The sequence below is a fragment of the Apis laboriosa genome, unplaced genomic scaffold (genome assembly GCF_014066325.1).
Source record: "Apis laboriosa isolate Shangri-la unplaced genomic scaffold, ASM1406632v1 scaffold29_cov151, whole genome shotgun sequence".
Taxonomy (NCBI): Eukaryota; Metazoa; Arthropoda; class Insecta; order Hymenoptera; family Apidae; genus Apis; species Apis laboriosa.
Genome location: NW_025222728.1, coordinates 914,096 through 933,810, shown reverse-complemented (window position 1 = coordinate 933,810; position 19,715 = coordinate 914,096). Strand labels below are relative to the sequence as shown.

At 37.4% G+C, this 19,715-nt stretch overlaps 3 protein-coding genes and 1 long non-coding RNA gene across 10 annotated transcripts; 1 reads left to right on the top strand and 3 right to left on the bottom strand.

Moving 5' to 3' along the window:
- Positions 1 to 152: 152 nt before the first annotated feature.
- Positions 153 to 7,007, bottom strand: LOC122714363 (probable inactive tRNA-specific adenosine deaminase-like protein 3). 5 transcript variants are annotated; one of them, XR_006346627.1, is made up of 6 exons: positions 6,808 to 7,007; positions 5,690 to 5,978; positions 5,178 to 5,458; positions 3,559 to 5,068; positions 2,372 to 2,959; positions 153 to 2,145 (listed from the first exon to the last, which is right to left on the bottom strand). XR_006346627.1 is itself a non-coding variant. In XM_043935645.1 (5 exons), exon 5 carries the CDS (start codon positions 5,061 to 5,063, stop codon positions 3,825 to 3,827), a length of 1,239 nt encoding a protein of 412 aa, XP_043791580.1. In that variant the 5' UTR covers positions 5,064 to 5,068; positions 5,178 to 5,458; positions 5,690 to 5,791; positions 5,879 to 5,978; positions 6,808 to 7,007; the 3' UTR covers positions 3,061 to 3,824. The 5 variants fall into 5 exon arrangements, 3 of the variants coding, with proteins under 3 accessions (XP_043791580.1, XP_043791579.1, XP_043791581.1); XM_043935645.1 differs by lacking the exons at positions 153 to 2,145; positions 2,372 to 2,959 and having other exon boundaries at positions 3,061 to 5,068; positions 5,690 to 5,791; positions 5,879 to 5,978; XM_043935644.1 differs by lacking the exons at positions 153 to 2,145; positions 2,372 to 2,959; positions 5,690 to 5,978 and having other exon boundaries at positions 3,061 to 5,068.
- Positions 7,008 to 7,070: 63 nt separating this feature from the next.
- LOC122714370 lies at positions 7,071 to 14,552 on the top strand. 3 transcript variants are annotated; one of them, XR_006346629.1, is made up of 7 exons: positions 7,071 to 7,239; positions 7,417 to 7,551; positions 8,339 to 8,442; positions 8,557 to 8,710; positions 12,879 to 12,993; positions 13,163 to 13,384; positions 13,455 to 14,552. It is a non-coding gene; the product is annotated as an uncharacterized LOC122714370 (long non-coding RNA). The 3 variants fall into 3 exon arrangements; XR_006346630.1 differs by lacking the exon at positions 7,417 to 7,551 and having other exon boundaries at positions 7,072 to 7,239; XR_006346631.1 differs by lacking the exons at positions 7,417 to 7,551; positions 8,339 to 8,442; positions 8,557 to 8,710 and having other exon boundaries at positions 7,076 to 7,239.
- LOC122714369 (receptor-type tyrosine-protein phosphatase mu-like) lies at positions 7,771 to 14,211 on the bottom strand. The gene is made up of 23 exons (XM_043935655.1): positions 13,993 to 14,211; positions 13,717 to 13,915; positions 13,581 to 13,642; positions 13,304 to 13,505; positions 13,124 to 13,239; positions 12,864 to 13,056; positions 12,485 to 12,787; positions 12,177 to 12,409; positions 11,482 to 12,102; positions 10,910 to 11,172; positions 10,557 to 10,833; positions 10,385 to 10,472; positions 10,248 to 10,324; positions 10,026 to 10,160; positions 9,827 to 9,967; positions 9,547 to 9,744; positions 9,272 to 9,468; positions 9,085 to 9,191; positions 8,789 to 9,003; positions 8,575 to 8,700; positions 8,361 to 8,515; positions 8,127 to 8,262; positions 7,771 to 8,048 (listed from the first exon to the last, which is right to left on the bottom strand). The coding sequence occupies exons 1-23, from the start codon at positions 14,209 to 14,211 to the stop codon at positions 7,974 to 7,976; spliced, it is 4,338 nt and encodes a 1,445-aa protein (XP_043791590.1). The 3' UTR covers positions 7,771 to 7,973.
- A 256-nt stretch (positions 14,553 to 14,808) lies between the features above and the next one.
- LOC122714361 lies at positions 14,809 to 18,589 on the bottom strand. The gene is made up of 5 exons (XM_043935638.1): positions 16,298 to 18,589; positions 15,959 to 16,207; positions 15,449 to 15,828; positions 15,217 to 15,371; positions 14,809 to 15,137 (listed from the first exon to the last, which is right to left on the bottom strand). Exons 1-5 carry the CDS (start codon positions 16,932 to 16,934, stop codon positions 14,831 to 14,833), a joined length of 1,728 nt encoding a protein of 575 aa, XP_043791573.1. The 5' UTR covers positions 16,935 to 18,589; the 3' UTR covers positions 14,809 to 14,830.
- Between the last annotated feature and the right edge of the window lie 1,126 nt (positions 18,590 to 19,715).

Below are 19,715 nucleotides of genomic sequence, written 5' to 3'. Positions count from 1 at the left end.
ATTTCTTGATGCCAGTTGTTTCGCGTTGCCGATGCGTTTCTAGGAGTGCGCAACCCCGTGACTTAAGGGAAAGAAACCGCGAAAAGACGACGAACGCGTCCTCGAATACCATCGCCACACCTTGGCTGCAACGCATTTTGTTACTATTTTTTTTTTTTTTTCTTGAAAATCTACGAGTTTCGCGAAAGAACAGTTATTTGTTACTTTCTCTCTCTCTCTCTCCCTCTCTCTCTCTCTCACTCTTTCTCTCTTCTTCCTGTCGTATTATTCTCGAATAAAATGTTCGATGGAATGGAAGTTCGACCGAAACTTTGTCACTTGTTAGTAAGATGAAACTTAGATCAGGATTTGAATTTCTAGAAATTCTATTTCGTTTTATTATTCTCGATAAAAATTCGTTTCTTTTTTTTTTTTTTTTATATATATATATATATTATACGTTAAAAACGATTTCGTCGCTCTTAACTTGGGGTGTCACTGGACACGTAAAAATATATTTCGATTTTCTTTCTAACGACTATGGCTCACACCACTTGATAGTGTCTCGATAATCGAAGGCCTTCGCCTATCACGTCGTCACCACATTTTCAGGATCCTTCGTTCCATGATGCCGACGGAAAGATAAACCTGATCCAGAAGGGGAAAAACGAGGCTTCGTGGCGTAAAACCAAATGGGATTTCGTTTCGTTCCTCGATGTTCCTCAAACTTCTTTCCACGCTAGGAAAGTCGAATCTTACGAAGAAGTCGGCCAGAAATGTCTTCTTGCTCGTATACTACTACAAACACGAATCTCCCTCTAGGCTCGATTTCCTTTCTTTCCCAAACAGTCGGCAATGTAACGTAACGATCAAGATCTTTCAAAGAGTAAGAGCCAATAAATATGAGCCATTCAACTGGTCAATCGAAACTTTGCACGATGTTGTTTGCGATATGCGTTATCAAATGTTGGATTATTTCCTTCGTTTGTCCCTTTTCTTTTTTTTTTTCCCCCTCCAACACCGACGATTTGAGAATGAGCGATGACAAACGAATATCTTCTTCTTTCGAAACCAGAGCACAGACGAGACGGTTCGACTTCCTGATGCAATTCTTTCCTTCTGGTTGATTATTCTGGTTGATTATCTTTATAAACTCGGCGCAATCGTTGACCGACTTAAACCGACTGAGACAAACTGGATGTGCGAATGTCTCTTGGATCTGTGTACCCTTGCGTACGGGCAACAAATTGCGCGACACTGACGACGTTAAAAGTTTTGAACCGAATGCTCCAGCGATGTCTTCTGTCTAAGAACGATCCGGGTATCTGATCCAATCGCGAGTGCCTGTATTAAAAGGCTGACCAATAGTGTCTACGCTGGAGGGTCGACCCGACCGTCAATTGGAACCACTCAGTGTTGATGAGCAAAATGTGACTTGGTTTACCTCGTAAAATCGTCCCGAATTTGATCGACAGTACTGAACCTCGATCAATACCTGATCTCTTCCGCTTTTCTTTTTTATCGATCTATATCCCTTCTATTTTTTTTTTTCCAAAATCGAATAAAATCCAGCTGGTTCTAATCGTCGTTATCCACGACGATCCAGTGTCTCGCTCGTGTCTTCGTCGCTATTTCGAGATCACGATGACGACGTTTACATCAATTTGACGAGCAGTTGCGTCGTAAAAGATGCTCGTTTGCCACGTGGATTAATTATTTTGCGAGCCGTTATCTCGAAACTTTGCGGAGTATGTTTTCGTTACTAATTCTCTCCGATGAGATGGCAAAAAATGGAAAAAAGAAGTTTTTCGAGTCGATCGCAGGCCGGGCAAGCGACTAATGCGAAGAGGTGAGAGGATATCGATGCGTTTCCTGGTTACGTTATTAGAGCCACGTGCCAGAGACGGTGCAACGAAGGACGTGCAACAATTGTTAGCCGTTACTAAAAGTTTCTCGCAGTTTACGCGAGAGTGTATTTGAGCAAAAATTCTGGAGGATTAGACGAAAAGACGATTTGTTACGACTTTTTCCGTTTTATCGTCGTTAATGAACTTCCATACTCTGCTCTGTGACAGCGATCCTTAAACTTTCAGCCTGTTGTTCGTAACTTCGTTAAACTTCGTCCCAGAAAATCGATGAGTTAAATTAATATCGTAGAAGCAGAACCTGAAACAACAAAATTAATATACGTCCACGGAACAGGTGTACCGGAAGGATACATTTTCCGTAAATGTTAATTCTGTGTTCGAATACGTTAAACGGGGATCTCTTTTATTATATATAAAAAAAAAATATATATATATATATATATATATTACCAGTGTAGAAAACGTTCGACAAATATATTCTTGCAAAATATACTTTAATTTATACGACAAAATTTTGCCCACACCTAGATTGATTTTCGTCGAAAATATCCACACCGAGAATTAGTTAGTGAGAAATGCCCATTCATCGTGCTCGTCGAATGAATCGTCTGAATACTTCCTAATTCCCCCGTTCCAACATTTTCTCCTAAACGTTTTCCACTGTTCTCCGCATCTTTGCACGTATATCCGTTCAGCAAAGCTGGCCTGCTCAAGGGGGTTAGACGTCTGAAGTTTCGCTGATTGAAGTTAATCCGCGAGGTCATTGTTATACGCGCTACTCGGTTCCACACAAATTAAACCGTGTGTCTGCCTTACGGGGAAGCTCGACAGACCCGCAAGTATCAACGATACTCGCGTGTCACGTCCGATCCACACGACCGCGGGAAAAAACTCCGTAGAAAATCTTCGACCGATCCAACGAGATCAACGACCACCGACAGCGAATTACTTCGCGACCTTGTTCCTTGCCACCGCGAGCAAACACTTCGTTCCTTCAACGAGGAAGATTATTCGTTTGCCGGCCAACTATTCACTCTGTATTAAATTACAGTCTTATGACGTAGATGAAATTATTATTTTCAATATTTTTTTCTCGAACGGACTTACGCAAGCTAGAAAATAAAATTCACATCTAGTGATTATTCAATTGAATTAATTTTTATTTAAATTTTAAAAACAGATGGAATCATTATCCTTCAAAGAAATAGTTCTCAGTTTTTTAATGATGCAAGAGACTTTTAAAGAATTGGTTTCATTAGTTAATTGCGAATCGTTTCCAAGCAATATTTACTTTTTTTACGAACGTTAAATCTATCAACCGAATGATTCTTCGAGTGTTGAATTGAGATGTTTCTTTTTATTAGAGAATTTTAATTGGAGAATAATCGATATTTGATCGAATTTTTATATTAAACGGCATTGTACGAAAATTATTTGAAAATAATTATTTTTATAATTGTACAATTAGAAAACGATTGTATAATAGGCGCGAGGAAGCGTTAACTCGTCGCGTAGATGAAGAAATAGTGGCAACACGAGTAAAGATCTCTATTCCTGCAAATTATACTAAGAAACCAAGGTCATATATATATCTTTATAATGGACGAATGCACGTTTGAACCACGTGTAAGATCTGCGCCGCCTGCTTTTGATTGAAATTATAAACCGGTTGTTACATTGATGCTACAGCATCGCGACTCAACTAACTTACTTCAGAGACAATGCCAAGGGCAATTCTTTTTCGAATGTCATTGCCAAAGAAATTAAAAAAATTATAATCACGCTTGTTGAATTGCATCCAAATATAGGTTGCATCTTTTCCCCACATTTTTAATCCTTAAAATGTAAAAAATTATAAAGGGAAGCCAATCTTTTTTTGTTCCTCCTATGATCTATTTTATGATCTTTATATTGTTCCACGAATCGTTCGTTGATAGAAAATTATGATCAATTGTTGCGAATGCATCATCATGTGATTCAATTCATATTTCTGTGCTCGATATCTTGTAACACTCGTTGACATTCTTGCTCCAGAACACCACTCCAAACCTGATACCGATGATTCAATCCTGGCACAGCGTGTAAAATCGTCTTGGTTCCTAATACGCCTGTAGTTTTATTGGAAATACCGTAAAATATCCTTAAAACTCTAGAGTGTAAGAGTGCCATAGCGCAGAGAGGACATGGTTCCATTAATAGAAACGCCCAATATCCTGTGCATAAATAAGGGCCACATTTTTCCATGTTTGTTGCTCTCGTCTGTTCGGATTTATGCGTGGAATCATTATTCCTTCGTCCTCGTCGAATCACAGAAGATACCAGAGATTCCTCTTTTGGAAGATTAATTTTCGACAGCGATGTTGGATAATAAAGAGGAGCTTCCTCTACATATTTCCTTTTAATCTTTATTTCCCTTGTTACATAATTTTCTATTTTCTCTGTAGAATCGATCGTTTCTAAATTATTACTACTCTGTTCAAATTTTGATTCTAATTTCCAAGCACCCCCACCTTGAAGTTTGGCAACAAGATCCACGACGAGCATAGCTGCGTGCCACATTGGATGTTGATCGATTTTCGAGGCAGCAATTGCAAGAATTCTTCCATCCTCCGGATCAACAATCACAGCGCTGCCATTGCAATTCTGATCACCGACAGCCTCTAATTTGGCTGCCTCTACTGCAACGTTCATATACCTCTCTATCAGGTTTAATTGATGTTCTGTAAAAATCGATCCATCGATCAGACATTCGATATTTGGATCTGGATGAAAGTTCAAAGGCCAAATGTTTGAGGCCCGAGTCGCTTGCGCTTTCGTTTTGGCTCTTCTTGCTGGTACTTTCAATATCTGAAAATTATCTTCCAATAAAGATAAGTCAAACCCTTTTTCTCTTAACATTATTTTTAATTTGTCTTCTGTCAAGATACATTTTTCGGACGAATTTTCCATTTCTGCTGATATTTTCGTACAATTTAACGGTGCTAATAACAGTTTGTTGGAGGAGCAGCGTTTGAGATGCTGGAAACCTGGCAGAATGGAAGAAATACTCTGAATCGCAGTCGAGATATCCTTTTTCTGCTTAAGTACACCCACGTAGACATCTTCGAGGGATGGATCGTCCGTGAGGTCAGGATTTAAGATCGGTCTCGCTATCCAACTTCTAACAGTGGTTCCCATTTTGCTCTCCTTCGGGCATTTGGGCGAGGTGATCGCCATTTTTCCTGAAAAGACGGTGGTGCCTTCACTTTTCGTCGTTTCATCTTCATCGATGCTTTCAAAGTTTTATCTTCGATGTCTTTAATATATCAAACCTTCTATTTATTTTCTTACATTATAAATTTAAATGTAGATATATATTCGCATGAAGCGAACAAAGCGGAAGAAAAATGGACACGTATCGTGAAAGAATGTTGTAGTTAGTGACGGTGCACTTGGTACGGCTCACAGGAGGAGAAGCGATTTTAAATTGCTGTCAAGTTGGGCCACGGTCGGATCGATTGTCGGAGTTAGGCGCAATTGTACGACGTTGATCCACGAACAGAAGAAATAAGGTCTTTGTTGCCACGCCGTCCCGATCCTGCGATGATCGCTTTCCAGTTAAAACGTGAAACCTGTGGATGGAACGGTAACGACAGACCGTCGTGAAATCTTACGATATTTGCCTGATTTCATAGATCAACTTTGGCGCGAAGTTTGGGCTCTCGAATGAACACAAAATGTTCGGAATACGAGCTCGAAATTCCATAAATTTATCTCGGGACGATAAGAAATAAGAGAGATTAGAATTATTGAAAGGGGAATTTGACGAAGCGAGATTGAGAAAATATTTATTAACGTTATACCTATTATTGTATCGTTTTATCAAACGAAGAAGATATGGTGTAAAATAGGTCTCGAGACGAGATAATGCAGCTCATTGGATCTCAGCTCGTTGAAAATGCAATCTTTTTGACCATGTAAAGAATCGTATTGCTAAGAACTTTGAATTGATATGGTGAGCTTTTAATAAATTGGTGAACGAAATTGGTTACGTCAATATCGAAAATGTGATTCGATGATGATGCTTGAGAAGTCACATCTTAAAGCGTATTAACTGCTCAGCAGGAGGAAAATATGCCATGGTCGGATGTTCTGTGAATGGATAAATGAGTGGACAAGACAGATTAAATTATAAAACGTTCATAGCGTAATAGCGTGCCGCGAATACGAGGTTATTGTTAAAGATAGTCATTAAACGAATGATAATTTTATTATGAAAGAACGCAATGATTGAATTTTATTCAAACAGACATACTTAGACAAAAATATAATCATGCAAATATATTATTATTCGTCGTACAAAAATTTGATTTGTTTTGTTTTTTTAATAATTTTAATAAAGAATATTTTAATTGAAAATATTCTACGAGTAGAAAGCATATAAAATCATTTGTTAAAGAATTAGAAATGTTTATTTATAATTTAAAGATGATATTCTGATAAACGTTGTATTCGCTATCGATAAAAGAAAGTTAAATTTCGCGCTTCGTTACGTCAACAAAGATGGTGGTAGCACATTCGTGCAAAGCGTGTTCCTTATATAACATAAAAGGAACAACAAGCATACTCGAATGACGCAGCACACAAATGTAAACTCATTAAGAAAATGTATTCAATGAACAATACGGCCGGAATAATTAATACAAATTTATAAATAAATTCTAATTGATTTAAATATCGCAATTTTCTTAATCACAATGGTTCATTTTTTAATGGGTTCGATTCACGTGCCAATATGTCTTCCCTGGCCTTGAATCGAGATATGACACGCGTGTTCCGCATCTTTCGCGCTTGTCAAACAAAACAAATCAACTCGATCGAAATAGACAAAAGATATTTTCAAAAAATGACTCGATCGTGACGAACAACCTCGCATATATATTCTTTACGCAAGTGGCAAAAGAAAGATGAAAATTCTTACCTGCTGCTGTGAGAAAGCACGTTTCAACGCCTCTTTTCGGTTTGATTCTTTTCCTCGACCATAAACGAGTAGATTCTTGTCAACCACACCTTTCGATGCTTTACACTCAAACTACGATTCACAAATAGCACAAAAACACACGTGAAAATATCCGTAGAGATGGACGTTTACAGGAGAACGACTTATACCTTTCGCGATTACGAGTTATCGACGCTACTGATGCACACTCTGTCGGTCATTAGTGTAAACTCTCGACTGGAGGAAGGGAAGCACGACCACACCACGGTCCTTCGTTTTTTCCTTTTTTTTCCCTTAAATATCTTTTATTTCGGTTAATAATATATCGTACTAGTTACTTAATATTATCCTCAAGACAAAGAAATAATGGCCTTTGCTCATATTGCAATAAATTCGATATATTCTACGTAAAATGTAAGTTGTTTCTAACGGTTTTTTGTTTATATATGTTATGCGTATTACAAATATTCGATGTTTTGGTTATGAAATAGTGTTTTCGTTGAAATAAGATGTCCTAAATGTAACTTTGATATCGAAAAGAAGCTAAAAATATCTTATTCTATTGTCTAGTTCAAATATTATGTTTGATAGTGTTTTAATATCGACGAAAGAGAACGATTCGAGCAGCTAAAATTTGGCGCGAAAACGTGCATGATGGCGTCATCAATTTATTTTGCAGATTAGTTTTTTTCCTCGTGATAGATATAATTTTTACTCTTCAAATTCGTAAGTACATTTTAAATAGTTATCTATTATTTTTCTTTTCGTAAATGATCGTGTGTTTGTTGAAATAAATATTTTAATTTTACTACCAAATTTTTATATTAATTTCTACAAACAATTATTTGTAAAAAAACGTAAACGTAAACGCTTTTTTACATAAAGAAAATGATGAGATCATATAAATGTGTATATATTGCGATATATTACGATAATATTCGATCATTTTCTTTGAACATAGAAAAATAAGAAAAAATATGAAAATTAAAAAGAGATAATATTAATAACTAATTACGTAATGATATAATTTATATCTCGAACGATATATACGATAGAAAGCAATCGTGATTGTTAGTCTGTTGAAATTATTCGAGTCAAGTTTATGTAACAGATCAGTTAATTAATCAAATAATAATTAATGAGATTATTTACGTGCAATTTGCATAAGTTTCGAAATATTTTAAATACGTTATGATTGCATCATATAGATATTCCATGTGTTCCTGAAACAGATATATTTCTTATATCATTTCGAATTTTCGAAAGTTTTAAAAAAAACTATTAATTTGAATCAAATTTACCAAAGATGTGATAAAATCAGGCCTTGATTTTCTTATCGCGCGAACTGCAAAGCAAACATCGCATTCTTTTTCTATAATCATTCTCTCCAAAAGAAAATTTAAGGCTAAATAAAGTCCACAGCCAGTTACACCATCGCTAATTAGAAAGAGATATTTTCGCAATAGATATTTATTTCATAATAAATATTCAATTTATATAAAAATATTTTTAGATATTTTTGGATATAGTCTTACTGGCAGACAACGACGATAGGACTATCTTCTTTCAGAATTTTCTGTGCTGATTGCCATAATGTTACTAATGACATAGTCGCAGGTAAATCTTGATTTCTACCAGCTTTCCATTCCGTGGAACATAAAATTGTTACGTATTGTTCTGTAGCAGGTTTCTGAAATTACATATGTAAAAATTGATGCATTTCATTTCCAGATAAAATCTGCGACTAACCTCTGAATTATCGACGAGTATCAGTTTCTCTAACGTGTAGTACTCAAATGTTGCGAATTCTTTCGTTCGAACATTTATATATGGTACTGGTTTAAATTCTCTTTTTGGAACAATAGGACAACACGTCTGTACAAAGGTTGATATAAATATAATTCATTAATAAAATTTTTTTAATATTAAATTAACAAAAATTTTATCATAATTGATAAGATACCGCATCTTGTAAATCTGGTAGTTGTAACATAATGATAAGTTCCACTTTATATTCGGCAATCATTCTCCAAAAATCACTAAATGTTTCAGGTAATGGTAATTGTGTTGCTATATACTGATTCTGTAATTTTACACCATCTACGTAAACAGCGGATATGTAATCGCTGTCTTCATCTGACGAAGGGTATCTTTTTAAATATACTCTGCCTGCATTCGCTGCAATGGAATTATTGTTATTGCACTCTGATGGTAGAGAAATATGAAGGAATAGTAAGGAGCAATCAAATTATTCCAAACCTAATACTAATTCTGGAAATCTGTTTTTAACAAGGTTGCGTTTTGATAGGGATGTTTGATTGATCGATAATCGAAGAATTTCATCGTGCCAGGTCATTTTTTCTAGACTTTTTTTAGAAAAATTATTTAACACACAACATATTTTGCACATTTTTCATATAATATATAGTTTTTATAAAAAAATTACCTGTCTCGTTGAATCATCAATTGTTCTTTAAGCTCTATAATATTAATTGATAGATTTTTATTATATGGTAAAGATGTTGAAAGAAAAAGTAAACATTCTAGGAGCGTTAAATGTGCAAATAGATACTGTTGTTTATTATCTATCATATTAATTCTTTGATTTCTAATTGCTTGAGTTTCGGAGAACACGTTCACTGCCTAAAGATATTTTTAAAAAGTAGGTATTGCGTTCTGCTTTCAAAAATTCGCGAAAATATTTTTTTAAATATATTTTACCCCTTCTGCCGCGGCGCGTCGAAGGCAAATGTCACATAAAATTACAATTCCAGTTCTCCCAACACCTGCACTGCAGTGGACCACGACTGGTCCACTTCCGGGTGGTGTTGCCAAGAGTTTCTTTAAATACGTTACCACAGAATGCGTGAACAACGGTGCGCCATGATCTGGCCATGCTGTGTAGTGTAAATGCTCGATCTAATTTTTCAATTAATCATCGCGTTAAAAAAAATCATAGATGTGTATACGTATTTTAATCGATATCAATTTTGTTTCTCACTTTTCGAGCTTCGTCTCCATACGTCACATGTAAAGTACGAAACGTAAAATCTGCAAACACGGCATGTTTCGCATTGAAAACAATTATATCTCCGTATCTTTTCTTTTTTCCAATATCAGGCCAATATTGTTCGCATTTTGTCTATAACATCATTTAAATATCATTGTCAAATACTTATTGATTTTAATACAAATTTTACCTTTCCATCTTCAATTAATTTCGCAACCATGCAAATGATGTAACTTTCTTCTTGCCAGATCATTCTCCAAAAATCGATGATCGTATTAGCTTTTGGACCTTGCGTAGCTATGTAAAATTTCTCCTTTTTATAGCCCTTTTATAAAAATTCCATTTATCGATACGATCTTTTTTCAAGATAGAACAATATTATTTTTTTTTTATCCATCTTAATGTCGATTACCTTGATATAAGTAGCGTTAATATAATCTGAATAAGGGTCATCCGGAAGTTTCTCTAGTATCACACGATTTTCATCGTCTGTAGAATTTAATTACTAATTAACATATTCTACAATTCTGTAAGGAAGTATTTACGTACAGGCTATGAGATTTCCATATCTATTCTTCGGTCTGTTTTGTTCTAACTTTCCATATTCCCATGGTTTCGTTTGTCCTCGTGGAAGGCTCTTATTTGCAATCCAAATACATACATACAGTTACAAAATTTATTACATCCATCGTAAAATATATTTAAATATGAAAGAACTCACATTATACTGTCTATCGAGTAATCCAGACTCGATTGCATGCTTTACGTATTTCTCCAAGTCTTTCACTTTTACAAGTGACATTCCTCCTTCTCGTTGATTAACGTCATTAATGCATAATGTATCTCCGTTGTAAGTGGTATTCTCACATGATAGAAACTTTTTATCGGACGAGGCAGTAGTGACATTTAAAAATTGTTTAGAACTCGACGATATCGATTCTGTTTCAAGATGAACCAAATCATGTAGCGTAATCTTTTCCAAAGATCTTCTTTGCTTTCTACGATGAATACAATAGCTATCAAATTATTCATTTCATTCGATCGTATATAATAGGAAGAAAAATTTGTTTGCACCTTTGATAAAAATAAAAAACTAGAGCCCCAACGATAAGAAATATCGTGATAGGAATGATCCAAATTTCGTCGTATCGTTTCGACACTTTGCCAACGCGAATTGATGTTATCTCCACGATTATGATCTGATCGTTTATAAATTCTTCTTCGATTAATACTATCGTTATTGCATAAGACTCGGCCGGTTTTAGCGCGCAATTCATGGCATTACCATAAATCTTGTTATCGCCTATTGTGAATGTTTTATCGGCAAACATGTCAGTCTATTCGAAAAAGGGTGAAAGTTTGTTTGACAAAAAAGTATATACAGAGTGCAACATCTTTGAATGTGTCGATTCTAAAGATCAAAACGAACACAAAAGTTGGCAATACAAAAATGTCAAAGCTTGAAGCTTTTTTCTTAACTTATAAGCAAATTTAATAAGTAAGTTTTCATATTTTTTAATAAACTTTTGCGTTTCTTTTAATCTTTAAGATTTGAAGATTTGTTTCCAACAAATATATCAATACTATATATTTATGGTAGTTGATTTTAAATAAACGAAATGTTACATAAAGATTCGAATACTTACAGAAAATTTGGCTGCACACCACGCGATCTCATAATATTTGATATCCATTTTCTCGCGCAGATAGGGGCTCAATTCAGTGTAATTCTGGCAAGCCTGGCTACCTTTTATAACAACATTTGTTACACTGTTTTTCGTGTCGTTCAAAATGGGGGGAATGTGCAACAAGATCGTCGAGTCCGTATCGCGCATTTCCATTGTTAATTCTTTCTCGAATGCCATTGCCAAAAGCGTCCTCACTTGTCCAAATTTCTCCTCCCCGTATAATCCGGTATTTGTCACTGCTCGAATGGAAATTTCATAAATGGACGAGGACAATAGGTGTAATATTGTACTGTATCGCGATTGATATTCTTCAACTCGATATTCGTAAAGCTTGAGTTTCTGTGATTGTGGAATTTGCATTTTGAGACGCGACGATATCATTTCTGCCCTTATCACGAATTTCTGAAGATGTCCACCCGTTTTCCAAGGGTGAGACCATGTTAGATTTACCATCCCTTTTTCGAGAGCCTCGACGATGAAAATTTCCGGCGCCTCTGGCTTAATTTTCGCCCAAATAATTTGCAATGCGGTCGATGACACATTAGATGACGTTGACACGTTTACGTTCTCAGGATATATCTGAAAAATATTCATACGTATTCTTTAAGATTAATACCGTATCTCATTTGATCAATAAATGGCGCGTTTGATACCTTGATTTCTTTGGCTGGATGTTCAACATTGGCGCAGATATATTTATCCCATAATTGGCAGTACTCGGTTGGTCGTATCTTCGATATAAACTCGCAACTCGAAAAACAACTTTTCACCATGTAATATTTTATTTCTCCGTTGACAGGTGGTTCTGGTTTTTGCCATCTGAAGTGTACTCTCATCGATTGCAAGTCGATTTCATAAATCTCTAAGTTCTTCACAGGAGGTGGTTCTGTTGTAAATTAATCTTAATTATTACTTAAGAGAATAATTTCTTCTTTTTAAGTGATTGTTGCAACGATCTAACCTTTCGGAGGAGTAATGAATATTAGTTTTTCATATCGCGATTCATTGTGCTTTTCGGTGGTATAATTTCTGATGGCATAAATTCGTGCTTCGTATATTTCAGAGCCATGTAGCACATCGTTCAAATGGTAAGAATATTCTGCGGTTTGCATTGTGATGCTAAAATTTTTCACCGCTTCGCTAATGCCAGTGACAACGATTTTTGCAATTATAGGCCCAGAAATTGTGGAGCAATCTTTAGGCGCGTCCCACGTCAATGTGTAATTTTGAAATCTTAAATTATTATATATTGCGGTTGGAGTATCTGAAATGAGTATCAAACTTTCATTGGTCTCTGAAATGGAAACTTTCGTGAATCGTCAAAAATAAATTCTTTTTACCTGTTTGTTTTGTAGTGAACTCAATTTGTTTCTCCGGTCCACAAAAAGAGGTGCAGGCTGCAATTTTTCCAACATAATGCGCATAAGGAATTAAATTTGAAAATGTGATATTGGTGACCGCAGTTGAAAGGTAATTAGTAGTATTTTTCTTTGATTCAATCTTCAAATTTTCACAACCGAGATATGTTCGAACCTTGAAACATTGTTACTTTGTAGTTAAGTAAGTTCTTTGAATAATTAGAAGTTCTCTCTTTGATTACCTGTAATACAACTTTGTATTTTTGTATGATTCCATTCAGATATAAAGGAGCATCCCACTGCAAATTGATTTTCGACGATGTCAGTCTCATCTTGAAATTCCTTATTTCCGATGGCACTATTGTAAACAGATATCTCAGAGACCATGGAATCGATGGAGGAATTAAATTTAAAAAAAGTACCTTCATGAAGAGTTCGAACTTCTTGTGAATATAATAATATCATTGCTCCTTTGCTGATTGTAATTTTGTAGAAGGTATAAGGTATGAGATTTGTAAATTCGTATGGCAGTTTAATTAAACTTCCTTTGTTAATTTGAATGCCTGTTTCCAGATTCTCAAACGCGAAATCGTACCAGTTACTTGGACAAGAATACAAGGATTCCTAAAAATCGATGGAACATTTTCAAGGAGCATAGAAAAAAATGTTGAAGATACAGATAGAAGAAATAATTATTACTTCTTGATCCTTCGTCAATATTAAACTAGTAGTTCTTATTTTTACGTGAAAGTTGACAGTTGCTGAAAAATTTTCTCATTTATTTCTTATCGTTAAACTGATATTTGTCAAGGATGTATGAAATGTAATAGCTTACGAATGCAACGAGTTGTGAAATTCTTCGAATCACTGACTATAGGTACGTTATCATTGATGTATAGTATGTAAAAAATTTTATAAATAATGCCAGGCTCCAAATCGTTGGTATATCCAATCATCATTGAAATATTATCAAATATTTTGGTATAGTTTCCCATAGTTTTCAATTCTGGATAAGTAATATTATCTTCTATTTTCTGGTAAAAGATATATTGATTATTTATAAAATTAAAGCAGAAAATTATATGTACAAAATTAATACTATTTTAATTACATGTATAACAAACTTATAGCCAAGAGGTATTGTTTCATTGGATGATAATGCCTCTTTCACTGAAAGACTCGCGCGGACCATTGTTTCATTAATGAAATCGATGTTAGGTGGTGGAAGTATGCCATTATTCGTGTTCGTCACTAATGCGTTAATATTATATAGCATCAGAGTTATTGCAATTAATAGATTTGTTCCGTTAGATATACTCGTTAAATTCATATTCGGTATATTCGCTATGTTAATTTTGCACTCTCAACTCCATATAAAATCACAGAAAATTAAATTTTACTACATACAACGTTAATACATAACGTGGAATATTAAACTGAACGCATCTTACAATTAGAATGATTTTATATGGAGCGAGGGATCGACTTCCTATTGGGTGAATCTACGATAAGGAACATCCGGTTCTTTTCTGATACGTTGAATATTAATAATTATACAGCGTTTCGTTAAACTGAGCGTATCGAGATAAATATACGTATCATAATTGAGATACATTTTTTCGGAAATTTTTATTTAAAAATCGATACAAAATATACAAGGTCTTACAAAAATATTGTACTTGAATAATTTTCATGAGCATGGATTATAAGTTCATTCTTAAGATTGATAATGTCATGTCAACGTTTAAATGTTTTCTTATACTTATATATTTCCCCTCTCTTGTGTTATTCTCGTATAATAATTCAACTCTTGATTTGGCAGACTAGGATTTCAATCAATGCTCAATCGGTCAACAGTTTCTTCAACTGTAAAAATGATTCCAGTTAATATTTTTGGCTGGAATTATTCTTAAACAGGGCGCATCATAGAGGAATAGAATCTGACGAAATCAAGGCGAAAGACGAGGTATCCAAGAATGCACTCTTCTGTGTCGGCCTAAATTACACCTTGGTGACAGAAGCGCGAGCAGAGCCAAAACGGCACCGAGTAAAGAAACTCCGCACAAAGCGCCGGCCGTGACATCGTGGAGAGGAGTGCCGGGTTTGGGAGATTTGGCGGCGAGCAACAAAAGCCCTGCGCAACTGAGCGCCGATAATCCTGCGAGTCCAAGTCCTGTCCAAGTCTTCCTCAACGTTCTGCAAGCGCCTGCCAAGGCGCAACAGGCGCCACAACCCGCCGCACTGTCGTAATAATACCTAGAAACGAATTTCGACCTGTTTAGCGTTTGGTAAACATCTAAATCATCCTCGGTATCATTCTTCATGGACATATTACCTTCTTCCTTGAGTCCATGACAAGTACAGTGCCAAACCGCAGGTTAGAATTCCAACCAAGACCAACAAGAACGGCGCGTTTCTTCTATCATTCTTCTCTAAACCGCTAGCCAAGGTTGTGTTCGCGTCGCTGTTCGGCGGTGACAGCGGTGGAACCTTAATAAAATAAAATACGATTGGATCATCGTTTCATTCCCTTGCTCCCCGCAAATAAGTAATATATTTTTACTCACAACTGCGGTTCTAGCGATGAAGGCACTTTCCACGCTTTGATACCCGTTTCTTTTCTGTCCAGCAGGTATTACTTGATACCTCGGTGAACCGGACACCATCGGCATAGATTCTAGTCCATTTTCCATGTATGCGTAACGAGGCGGTGGGTCACCATGACCCATCGTTACAAGGTCGACCGGAGCTGTGCCAATGTAACGTAGCCTTCCACAATTGCTGGCCGGGCAAACAACATCCTGTTGGCGGGACGGGTTTTCCAATAATGGTAGGCATCTTCGTGCCGATGACTCTTTGTTCGGGGTGGAAGTGTGAAGCCCCCCGTTGAATGTACGATTTTGTGGAGTTCCATGTGGCGTGGAACGAGTAGGGCTGAACGTTCGACCTACATTTCCGAACGAGAACACGAATTTTAATATCTGACTTAATATTTTTTCAAAAAAAGAAAAGAAAAATGTAGAGGATATTCTTTGAAAAGGGATTTTGTTCGAATTGAATGTCGTAGACACGCGTACCGGTCGGAGAACCACCTGGAGTGAGTGCTCTTCTTTGTGGCGTACCGGTTTGATTGAACGAGTATTGCCTCTTTGGAGATAAGGTCCTCTCCTCGGATCTCGATCGAGCTGGCTTCCTGGGTGTGGCTAATATCTCGTGCAATTTTTGCGTAGCCAAGTTATTCTTGGGCGAGGTGGACAGTTCCTGACCGTTTCGTTCCGGTAGAGCCGGCGGTTCCTCTTCTTGCAAGGGCACCCTGCTATAACGGCCTACAAAGTATAACATTCACTCTTTTCTCATCTTTTCTTATTTCGCCGTAGAAAAAAAATCATGGAATTTATGAATTTCATCGAACCTACCTTGCGGCGTGTTGATATGCCCCCTCGCCGAAGACACGCGTTTCACCGTGTTCCACGGGCCTTCTTCGTCCTGGTAATCCTGATCACCCGGTACAACGGCGTATCTTCCACCGTTGTTCCGGCAACTTGGCATCTGCGGTTCCCGCCCGTCGTCTTGGTTGGCCGCCGGTGCGGAACGTTGTTGCACCTGCTGGCGCGGAATGAACTCGTACCTCAGGGAACCCCTTCTCTGAACGTGACTCCTCTCCTCGTCCTCTATGTACTCGTACCTTGAACTTTGATTGTATATAGAGCGGTGTTCCTCCATCGGAACGCTTCCATACCTTCGATGCGCCGAGTTGTTAACGCTGTTACCGTCCAAGTAACAACGATATCTGCCTCCACCTGCCTCCCCGCACTTCTCTCTGATCCTGTTCTCGCCGATTTCTTGAAACGCGGGATTCGTCTGGCCACCGTTGCATTGCAATTGCAACGGTGGAGGCGGCGGTGGTAGATCCTCGCCGCCACATTGAAATTGAGGCGGTGGTGGCAGGTCACCACCACCACCGGCCTGATCCTCCGGTATGTATTCCGATTGCCGGCAAAACGAGGGATTTGTGTAACAGTGCACGGGGGCCGGTTCCGATATTTCCGCCATTTTTTATCGCAAGCTTTATCGCAATTAATTAGAATAATTTCGATCTACGTGTTCGAAACTTTACGCGATACTTACGTTGCGACAGATATTAGAAGCATATTTATATTATTGGCACGCGAAGATGGTAGTCAGTGTTTATTATTTAGAGAGACGCGCACATTTGTAAGTTGATTTCGAATCTTTCTTTCGATTATTGGTGTTTCTGATTCACGAGAATCAGCAAAGCGGTGCTCACGTAGGAGGGGGATGTCCAAGTTTCGAGGGAGAAGGTTACCATTCGTGCAGGTGGTGAGACGATGATCTCTTGCGCGGGAACGTGGCGTGGCTTGCACATTTTCTTTCGATTTCTATTTCTCCTCTAAATATTTCTTCACGATTATATCACGATACACGAAGAATAGCAAGTCTCGGGTTCGAGACGCTCCAGTCCAAATTTTCCAAACCTTCTTCCGACGAAGATATTTTCCGATGATATTTAAAGAGGCAGGTAGAAAAAGAATTTGTTGCGGGAAATTCGTTTCGACTTCACTTTGCAACTTTTGCCGTTGAACGAAATTGACGAGCCCGTTGGGGGAAAGTCCAATGTTGAAAATGCGTTCGATCCGTGCACCACGGTTGCTCCCAACAAACTGCCACATGAGTTCCCTCAAGAGCAGATGTACGAAGGGCGTTTCTCCAAGCGTTTCTCCAGTGCACACGCGCGTATATGTGCGGCACATTACCTGAGGGGTTGTCAGAGGGTTCGCATAATACGGACACGGTGTCACATCTCAGGGTGGGGGCCCTGCCACCTATAGTACTTCCCTTCCAACGTTTTCCTGTTTTTACTGCTATCCTCTACAGTATGTTCAAGAATTTATACGACCTTTGCTGCGCTCCCCTCCCGCTCCATCCGCGACATTTAAATTTTAAATCCCGCTCCAAATGAATTTCGATTGATCGAACGATTTTGTGAAATCGAATCGAAGTTGAACATCGCGGAGCACATTGGAGGGTATTGGAAAACTCGATCTCGCGATAAACGAGTAAAATCGAGCATGGAATAATTTCATTTGATACGTTAGAGTCGATAAAAATTCACGACAATTTAACGATCTACGAAGTTTTATTTTTTTTTAAAGTAGACGCGAAAAATGCAATTTATTGATAAATAAATCGAGATTATCATGCCGCGTATCGTAAAAGAACTCCAGTCGAGGGTACTATAGATAACTTTCTGGGCAGCTGCTGCGACCGTTGGGACGCGTGCCCCAATCGTAACAGCTGCTCCAACACAAATGCGTATCGATCACAAACATGCTCTTTATCTTTCACTCTTCGTGCACACTGTTAACTCGTACAGTGTTAGCGAATGTCGCGTTAACGGCCGAAAAGTCATCTCAAAAGGGTGGAAGTCGATAGAAGAATTAAAAAAAAAGAACATAAATTGGACGAGATAGAGTTTTTTTTAAAAAATCGAAACTCTTATAGAGATAACTTAAAACTGCGTGATAAAGAAATCTTCAATTTCAACGAAGGATTTCCAATGTTTCGAGAAAAAAGTTTGAAATAGAAATAATAATTAAGAATCGAGGGCAGGAAAAGTATCTGCGATACGTTTTTTCTCGACTTCATCAATAATATATGTTTTCATCGATGTTTTAATAAATGTAGAAAGTAGGTCGCTAGACACGATAAACACGATAGACATATTTTCTTTCTTTCCATCCATGTTAAACGATAATCGGCCGCCTATTCTCCGTAGAATTGCGATCAATCTCCAAGAAAGTGTAGCACGTTTTCTGCTCCAATGATCGATCGATCGAACGACAGAAGAATATTATTCCGGAAGATCGAGAAAGTGAACTTTTCTCTTTTCTTGCGACGAATTCGAGATTCACACGCGCATTATCTGTTTGTTTCTCTTTCGATTATTTTTCTACGCGATTTCCCTTCTCAATATTTCAGATCGTTGTCCCTCTGTGTTCGTCCTCAACGATAACCGCTTAAAACAAGAAACGGGAGGAGGAGGAGGATGTTACACGATGATAGGCCGCGTGCATTGGAAAACGGAGGGGGGTTACACACGTGCGTATTCAAGCGACACGCGTTCAAACGTGCGTCATTTTTCTTTCTCTTTCGTTTCTGACCGTGTTCTCTGAGTCATCCAATCTTTTACCGTTTCAATCTTCGATCATTGTACCCTATCGTCCAAATTTTTTAAATATTCGAAAATGATTGAAAAATACAATCGTAACGAAATTAATCGACTCGTGTCGTTCAATATTATTCTTCGAACTTCTTCTCTCGAGATAATTTAACCGGGAAACTTACTCTTTAGCAGTTGCTCTGACTGTTCGAAAAGAAAAGGTCGGGTGCCGAGCCCGTGAATAATAAAGGTTAGCGCGATACTTGGACGAGGATTCCAGCATGAGTTAAACTCTCTCACGAGTTTAACTCTAAACTGTAACATCGAATGTATATTGGGTGCAAATTAATGTAATCGTTCGATTGTGGAAAATTTACGAATATATAATACTCGATATAATGACGACGACGATGAATTCCATAAGGAGAGGCGAGAATACGTACGCTGGTTGCATTTCTTTCTCGCAAGCGTGACATCGTTTTATGACCATGGAAAGTGGTATGAAGAAGGCATAAAACAACGCGAAGGTTCATCTATCCATCGTTCTCCTCTGTTGTCCCTTTCACTGCAAAACCGACCGCGTGGGAGGCCTGCTCAGATTCTCGTAGTAATTTCAACCCGAACTAGTCTTCGTTCTTCAGTCTTTGCCGATG

What these genes read in the sequence shown, in the direction of transcription:
- LOC122714363 (XM_043935645.1), bottom strand. Translation starts at nt 5,063, where the DNA reads ATGGCGATCACCTCGCCCAAATGCCCGAAGGAGAGCAAAATGGGAACC.
- LOC122714369 (XM_043935655.1), bottom strand. Translation starts at nt 14,211, where the DNA reads ATGAATTTAACGAGTATATCTAACGGAACAAATCTATTAATTGCAATA. An exon ending in GCTATAAGTTTGTTATACAT is followed by an intron (nt 13,916 to 13,992) that starts GTAATTAAAATA and finishes ATCTTTTACCAG; the next exon opens with AAAATAGAAGATAATATTAC. An exon ending in ATTCATTACTCCTCCGAAAG is followed by an intron (nt 12,410 to 12,484) that starts GTTAGATCGTTG and finishes AATTTACAACAG; the next exon opens with AACCACCTCCTGTGAAGAAC.
- LOC122714361 (XM_043935638.1), bottom strand. Translation starts at nt 16,934, where the DNA reads ATGGCGGAAATATCGGAACCGGCCCCCGTGCACTGTTACACAAATCCC. An exon ending in TCCAGGTGGTTCTCCGACCG is followed by an intron (nt 15,829 to 15,958) that starts GTACGCGTGTCT and finishes TCGGAAATGTAG; the next exon opens with GTCGAACGTTCAGCCCTACT. An exon ending in TCATCGCTAGAACCGCAGTT is followed by an intron (nt 15,372 to 15,448) that starts GTGAGTAAAAAT and finishes TATTTTATTAAG; the next exon opens with GTTCCACCGCTGTCACCGCC.